The 8,767-nt window shown below is 40.9% G+C and overlaps 1 protein-coding gene across 1 annotated transcript; it reads left to right on the forward strand.

Moving 5' to 3' along the window:
• Window positions 1-3,202: 3,202 nt before the first annotated feature.
• LOC109674519 (beta-defensin 103A-like) lies at window positions 3,203-4,245 on the forward strand. Its single transcript, XM_020151467.2, has 2 exons — window positions 3,203-3,326; window positions 4,003-4,245. Exons 1-2 carry the CDS (start codon window positions 3,269-3,271, stop codon window positions 4,140-4,142), a joined length of 198 nt encoding a protein of 65 aa, XP_020007056.1. The 5' UTR covers window positions 3,203-3,268; the 3' UTR covers window positions 4,143-4,245.
• The last annotated feature ends 4,522 nt before the right edge of the window (window positions 4,246-8,767 follow it).

The raw sequence follows: 8,767 nt of genomic DNA on the forward strand, positions 1-8,767 counted from the left end.
TCTCCCATCAGTGCTTGAATCAAGGACTTGGCTGTTCCTAGCTGAGAATTTATGCCTTCTGCACTGTGTGGAGTTGCTCACAGGCAGGCAAAATGGCTTGTACCAAGTGAATGTTCCTGAGGATCAGTAGCAAATCCCACAGTGATCAAGCTGCCAAAGTCATCAGCTGGCATTATTTGCAGATAGATTATGTGAATGTCTTTAAAGCATAAATATTCTTGAAAGAGAATCCACAAGCCTCATTGACTGACTTGTATGCACAACTTTCTCAGCTCTTCTCAGTCTTTTTTTAAGGAATTGTTAATTGGGTCAGAATTTTAGATAATTTAAGTCACCTAAATCTTAGGTCTAGTTTTTCATAAATTCATTGTCTACCAAATCAAATGCAAACTTATCTGAAACTTTGTCCTCTAGACTTGGGCCAGACCAGACTATTCACTATTCTCAACCTGGGCACAACTTCTCACCTTTGTGCTCTTACTCCTGAGGATGACACATCTCTCAGAATGCCTGCTCTACCAGATCTACCACTCGAATCCTGTGACTCATGATGAACCAAGGATCTCTTGTGCTGAACTCTTGTCCCTTCTTTGCACACCCTCCCCTCCGTCACCATTCTGTTGATTCTCTCTCTCTCTCTCTCTCTCTCTCTCTCTCTCTCTCTCTCTGTAGTGCAATAGACGGAGCACAATTTCCAGGAGAATGCCCAAAATTTGCAGGAAGCCAAAGAGCCCTCAATGTGTGTTCCTGCCTGTAACATGGAAAAATGCCAAGAAAGTTTGTGTAAAGATGACATAGAAACTTAGCCCACACCCAGATGGCTTGGTGACAGACAACTCAGTTACCCAATGTTAAATAAAGCCTAAAGCCTATGCTTTCCCTGCTTCACTTACCAGTATTGTGACATGGCTCTCTGACTTGGGCTTAAAGGGAAATTCCTTCTAAAACTGGAATCGTAACTCAGATACCATGGGGAGCTAAACAACTGTAGGAGTGCACAAAGCAGAGCAAACAGAGCTGAGTGCTATCAACAGCTTTCAAGACAGCCAGCAATGAAAAATGACTTTTGGTCCCAAACGACTTATTATGTGGTGTTGACTTAGAAATGCCTCTCAGTCTTTGCAGGAGTTTTTTAATTTAAACTTTATTTTTGAATTAGCATGAACTCATACATGTGTGCAGTGTACCTTAAACAAGTTCACCTCCTCCATTACATTTCTATCCTCCCCCTTTTTTCCTCTCCCTTTTTCCAAACAGTATTGACGGTTTTCATTATGCTGTCTTCATATGTACATATGTGGTCTACATCTCTTCTCTTCACCCCTCAGGGTCTTTTTCTTTCCCCTCCCCCTTTTACTGTTCTCCAAGACAGTCCACTATATACATTCATGTCTAATTAATATTATTATCATCATCATCATTGTAAGTCTAGGTTCCATGAATGAGCAAGAACATGGGATATTTGGCCTTTTGAGCTTGGTTTATCTTGCTCAGCATTATGACCTCCAGTTCCACCCATTTTCCCACAAAATTACAGTTTTCTTTATGGCTGAGTAATATTCCATGATATATATGTGTGTGTGTGTATCATATATATGTGTGTGTGTGTGTGTATATATATATATATATATATATATGTTATAACATTTTCTTTATCCATTCATCAGCTCTTGTGGTTCCTGGGCATCTTGGCTGCTTCCACAGCTTGCTATTATGAAGAGATGTACAATAAATTTGTGTTTTGACCAAGGATTCACCTATGGAAGTCTTCTCTCATGTGGGAAAGTACGTCGTCTGCAGTGATGGGATGGTCTGGTGAATATGGCCCTGCTCTCTGGACTGGGCGCTGGTCATAACTTTCTGTAACCCCCAGAGCCACCCTTGACTCTTTCACACTATGTACGGTGATAAAGTCAATGCCCAGCCCACCCACACTCACTTCCTTCCTCCATTTCAAATCATCGCCAGTTGTTTGTCTTCAATCCTCAACTTAAGTCAAAAGTGAAATTTTTAAAAAGATAAGTCTGCACTTCTGCAGACTTGTGCTTGAACCTTCACCATGACACTCTTCAGTACCCACCCTACTTTGCTATTCCACTGTCTACCCATCTGCCTACACCTACTTGGAGCTTCTTGAGAAAAGGAACCAAGATTTATTCTTCGTATCTCACCGCACCAGGCTCACCAACCATACTGAGCACATGTGTTTGTCCCCATCTGTAGGAAGGCTCAGAGTTTGCTTCTTGAGCCTCCAGAGGCACCGGTATCCTGATTGCACACTCCTAGAACTGACACACCCAGAACCTTGGCAGATCCGTTATAACTGCATCAACACAGTTCAACAGCATGGCAAAATCATGGTCATTTTAGTTCCCATGTCAACAAATATAACCCACTTATTGACTTACATAACATTTAAGTTTAATAGTTAAGAAAACAAAACACAAATTAGTTTGCCCTTTTAAACACTGAATTTACACCCAGTGGAAGTTACCTGATCCCCGGAGTTCATCAAAAGCTTATAAGCCGAGAGAAATCTTAAGGTCTGTAGTACTATCTTCAGAAGCCCCTCTGGTATAAGAAGTGGAGTGTCCTCCCTAAGAAGATGCCAGTTCATCAAGTATATCATCACAGCATTCTCTTTCTCTAATGAAGTAAAATAAAGCTTCTTCACTCATAAATTTGGATAGTTTTCAGACAATGGTGATGTGTGAGACATGTTTCACTCAAACTCTAGCACCCCACCATAGCCCATGACTCTGAGGCAGGGGCTCTTCAACATAGCCAATTTTCCTTTTTTCTTCTCTGTCTCAAAACCAGTCCTGCCCTCAATTCTGAATCAGACTGGACTGATTTGGTTCCCAGGAGACTTCCAAATTGTCCCAGCATTTTAGGAAGAGACAGAAAACATCAAAGTATCACAGTGAAGACAAGGCAGTTGCCTGCTGCAAGCTCTGGGACTACCCTCAAAAGAAGACAGGTCTTGCCCACACCAACCCCCTCAATACTCCAGTCAGATGTGAGCCAGACACAGACAAGCCTCTGGAACTTGGAGAAAACCAAGACCCACACATCTGTCAAGCTTGGCTGCAGCCATCAGAAATGGGTGTGTACTTTGCAGTGAGAGAAACTACAATAACACATCAGGAAATATGTTATATTGTCATCACTGTGATATCACAAGAATTTCAGCCATGGCTTACCTCTTTATAAAGGTGAATGGGCACACCCTTCAGTCCAGTCTTAGCTGCTTGCAGAGCCGTGAGCTATGAGGATCCATTATCTGCTAATTGCATTGCTCCTCTTGTTCTTGATGCCTATTTCAGGTAAGGTGGGTTGGGAAATATGGGGTTGAGTTAGGAATATGCAACTCAGCCAGTCCTTTTCCATTCCTCTGGAAGCTTTAGACCAAGTAGATTTGTCAAATGAGAACTAAACAATACCATTTTTTTTCTGACGATAACAATCAAGAACCTTAAGACAGGCTTCTGAGTCTTTCCTGTTCCACTCTTAAAAGAAAATAGCATCACTAAAGATATCTCCTTACCCACTTCTTCATGGGAAGACTATTAATGAGACATGAAAATAAGTGACATAAATTTTTAATTCTAATAGGAAAGATTGATTTGGTCTGAGAGCAGAAGCACAGTCTTCCATTTTATGAAGTTCAGTGGTTAGAAGTCTAGCCAGGAACTTGTTGGATACTCTTTGGGACCACAGTGTGTTCGGTCCCCATGTGTTCCTATAGCAAGACTCAGAGGTCAGGCAACTTCCACAAGACAGTTTCCCCAATGTCTCTGTGGGCTGTTAGCCATGAGCCTGCTGGCTCATTGTTGGTTGCTTAACCCGTCTTACCTATATTCTTGATTTTATAGAAAAGGAGAAAAAAATTTAAAAACTAAAATAAATGTAAACAGATGAATTATTTGAGGGATTCTAAGTTTTATACTTGTACCAAAGCCTTTCTAAAACCTTCCTATATATTCTCTTCTATCCATATAGGTCATGGAGGGTTCATAAGTGCTTTACAAAAAGTACATTGCAAGATAAGGAAAGGCCGGTGTGCTTTGAGAAGCTGCCTTGCAAAGGAGGAACAGATAGGCAACTGTTCAAGGAATCGAAAATGCTGTAGGAAAAAATAAAAGAACCAGAAACATTGTGAATATGTTGTAAAGTGGGGAGAGTCCCCCTGATGTTTGTAAAGTAAAATCAAATTAAATATTTTTTAAAAATTTAGAAACTTAATCTTTTTGAACATTCTACTTATTGTGGTACTTACTACCAAACAGACAACTAAGAAATTCTGAGGACTCACCTTTACTAAAATAAAGCAGAATCTCTCCAGGAGTCTTCAAGGTACCTGAACTCATTTTCCAAGGGTTCGTAGATCTATGAAACATTTTTTATTTTGTATATTTTTTACCCCTGTGAAGTTGAAGTCCTTTCTCTGGAAATATGCTTCCTTTGTTTTCTTGTTACCTGGGTCTTTGAGGTTTCCAGTCTTTCTATCCAGAGCTGTATCTCTCCAAAATCTTAAAGCATCCCAAATCTTTCTGTAAACTTTATTGCTAAGAGAAATGGGAAGCTTGCTCCTCCTTCAGTATTTCCTTTGCTTTCCTAATGCTCTGTTGACCTCATACTTGGCATATATTCACTCTTTCCCTTTCATCTCCCAATTTTAATTTGATCCCCAGGGCAGTCTCAAAGTCCACCTCCTTCTCAAAAACACAGCTGGTTTCCCAAGTAGAACAGTCTTTTCTCTGACATGCCATAGGGTTCTGACTTAAGACCCCACCTCCATATCTTGCTTGCTTTTTGGATTGTGTATATTTGCATACTGCTATTCTTCACATTTGGCTGCAGGATGCTTATGAGGAAGGACTTTGTCTTTGTCTTTTCTGTTTAACAAGCACTTGCTGAATTGAAGGGCTTGTGAGTGATTTGGATGCTCTTCAGTTTTATTTGGTGTTCTCTCAATGTTGATAGGGAATGAGTCTTGAAAGTGGAATGGGTGGTCTCTCCTCCCTGGCACAAAGCCCCAATGAAAGAGCAATAGAGGAAAGACAACCAGGTTGTCAGGAAGACCAGAGGACCTGAAATAGTGCATGCAGCTCACTTTCTATCAAAACAGGGTTCACTGAATTGTCCTCAGTGTACACAATAGAGAACCAGACAAAAGATATAAAATGGCTGATTTTCAGACACTGGACAACAAACAGTACAGTACAAGACTATGATTATAGAGAGAAAGGAAAAAGATGTAAAATGGCTGATTTTCAGACACTGGAGAACAAACAGTATAGTACAGAACTATGATTATAAAGAGAAAGGAAACAAGTGCAGAAATCTCACTAGATCCACAGCCCAGAGGGTTAGGTTCCAGGCCAAGACACAGGGAGGAGAACTCAACCCAGACTAACCATGATGAAGCCTAGAAGAAATTGAGATCAAACTTTAAGCAGGGCAGAATTCCCCAGGGGAAACAGAGCTGCAGGGGTGAGGTGACTTCATCCCTGGACTGAACACGGACTCATGTACACTGAGGGTAAAACTTCCCAGGCCGGAGGAAAACAAAAACACCAAAAAGACAATGGATGAATATTCCAGGAGCACACACAGGACTGAAAAAATATACATTCCCACCAGCAAAGAGGAGTGACCTCAGAGTCTTCATATAAAAATGATATTAGCAGTGGTGCTATTTAACTCTAGCCAAAACTGTCTGCAGCTGTCAGGACTCAAGTGGTAGAGTGCCTGCCTAGCAAGCATGACTCTCTGAGTTCAAACCCCAGTACTGCCAAAACAAAGGGGGGAGGAGGCAAATGGCCAAATCTATCACTTGACAATGTACTGGATCCTGTCGACACTTATCAGATATTTAAAGAAACAGGAAAATATGGCCCACAACCAGGAGAAAAGTCACTTAGTCAAACAGGCCCCGTGATGACAATGATGATAGAATTAACAAAAAAGGGCATAAATATTATAAATATGTTAAAGGCTAAAAAGAAAAACTGTTCATGATGAGGTATTAAATGCTTTTGTAAAAGAAAGGAGAAAAACTCAAAGATGACACTTATAAGAAAGTGGGGGAAGAAATTAAACTTGAAGTAAATAGAAGTGAAGAAAAAATTTATTAAAAATAGAGAAATTTCTTTAAAATAAAAAAAGCTGGCTCTTTGAGGGGATTAATAAAACATTTGAAATCTCACTGGGTTGTTAAGAGGAAAAAACAATTAAGACACCTCACATATGCACATGCTTCATGCAAGCAGGAAAAAGAAAACAGCTCTGCATCTCCTGGTGAGGAGGACAAGGAATGGTCACCAGGTGGTGCCTAATTCCCTGCCTCCCGCAAGATCAGGCATGGTTTCCCTCTGTCTCAGAACATCGAAGAGGACATGGCAGTAGAAGCAGAGGAGGCTGGCCTTTGACACAGCGTTCTTCTAGCTTTGACTTCTTCCTTTGTAGGAGGAAAAGAGGTGACGTTATGAGAACAGCACGGGGATAGTATGGGGGAGGTTTCTGTAATACTGAGTCATACCTACCTGGCAGATTTGTGAATGAGAATCAAATGACACAATGTATCCACAAACTGGCCATACAAAGCCCAGCTCAATGCAAAATGAAAACAGGGAGACCACTGCAAACAGCAGGAAATAAAAGTGATGTTGAAGGCAATAGGATATAAAGCTTTCTTCTCAAAAATAGTTTATAAAATGTAATAATATTGTATATAATCAGAACTTATTAATGAGATAACTTGATAAAACAATTTTTTAGTCACCTTTTTTTCATTTATTTGGCCATCAAAATTTACACTTTGAGTGACAACCATTTTTTTATTTTGAGAAGAATCAGCTGGTGCAACTGTGCAAACAGAGCAGACTGTTTTACAAACTGTCTTTACAATCTTGAAACATAAAATGTTCACATGTCTAGAGATGGTGACTTTCATGAAAAACTATAAAAAGATTGAATTCTTCAATAATTTTAAGTATATGTTTATACACTGAGATTTTGATGTTACTGCTGATCTGTCCTGGAAGTTGTGGAAGCCAACAAGACAGCAAAAGTGACTTCATGATTTGTGGTTAGCTTGTAACTCCTGTTGGTGCATTCAACTACTGTTTTCAACAATAAGGAAAAATTAATTTTCAAATTCTTTCTTATTACTAATTGACTTATCAGAAATTTCATATGAAAATAACACCTTCTATTGAATGTAAATCTTTTTATAAGTTTAATAAATCTATAAATTCTGAAGCAGTGATAACTCCTTGAACTTTTAACTCTCTGAAAATTTCTAGTAACTTTCTGGGGTGCTTTGTTGCCACCCATGTGGGAATGTCTGTTTTGCAATCATCTCCTGACCTTTGGTGCCTGAACACCTGGGATTTTGGTCCTGTGGCTAAGGCCAGAGTTAATATTTACGTACATATTCAGGGGAGCTGGGGGGATGGACAAATGCAGAGGTTCTGGGGCTGGTCTCTGTGGACACCCTCCCTCCTTCCAGGGATTGAGGCCACTGCTGCTGTGGTGGCTTCTGCTGTCACCACAACAAAGCCAGCCCTGAGGTACCCCGGGTGCTCTGGGGATGCTCTGGGCAGCCAGGCCAACCTTGGCCCTGTGTCCTTCGGCTTGAGTCTGTCTCCCCACATGTCCACTTTCTCTACATGTGTGTTCCATTGTCCCATTGTACTTCCCATACAAAATACCAGCAATGAGAAAATACTACTAAGATGGTCAAAATAGTGACATCAGAGCATGACATCCAGCATTACTCCCTCCTGAGAAAGAGTCCATGTGTGACTGTGTGACTCCACTGTTCTCCACCCCTAACGCTGGCCTTGGCCAGAAGAAATGAAAACCTCTAAAGACTACCTTTTCAAATTAACACTGAGGACGCCATGCTGAGAAACCTCAATGACTTCCCCCATCATAGATAGGAAAGACTTTACTCTTTGAAAGTCTGTCAATAGGAAAAGGATGTCTCACACTCTTGCCTGGGACACTAAACCACTCTACCATAGACACCTGGCCTCCACTCCCTCCAGGATCCAGGGAGAGGTTTGGGGATGCAGCTTCCATGTTTCCTATAAAGAGCAGTATCTGAGTCTCCCTCCCCAGGCTTGATGGTTGCCACTTGACACACAGCCTTGCTCTGTTTAGAGATTATGAAAACCAGTTTTTTTGGGAATTCACCTCAACGCTTCTCCAAATCCTACAATGACCCCATCTCTGAATGTTAGTGGGATGGTCTATAGGTGCTTGTGTGTGGTCTTCCAGGTCAAAGCAATATAGTAACCCTGCTTTGAGGGACAACATTGTTCTGTGGGAGGAGGGGGTCTCAATCAAATGAGCTTTGTCACCAGGATGACCACAGCTACAAAGGAGTCACCTTAGATGAGACCAAGACAGAAGCCGCAGCTTCAGTCACAGGAGTTCCTTATAGGAACACGTGGTCACAGTCCATAACAATTGTGGGGTCACCAAATCTTTTGGGTATTCTTCTCCAAGTACACAGGATAAACACTTTACAGTGTTTTTCCATGTTTCAGATCAACCTTGCCTCCTTTTCTGGCAAGGCCTCCACCAATGCATTGAGACTTAAGCAAGACAGAAAGTACATGACAAAAGTGCTGTATGTAGTTCTCTGGGTTTGAAACAGGAGCAGAAAGGAAGTTAACACTCTTGTGCATGTAAATTTTTAAATAACAGTGTATTACTCTGATAATAACTAGAAACATATGGAAGGCCCTAAAAC

Source organism: Castor canadensis, chromosome 14 (genome assembly GCF_047511655.1).
Source record: "Castor canadensis chromosome 14, mCasCan1.hap1v2, whole genome shotgun sequence".
Taxonomy (NCBI): domain Eukaryota; kingdom Metazoa; phylum Chordata; class Mammalia; order Rodentia; family Castoridae; genus Castor; species Castor canadensis.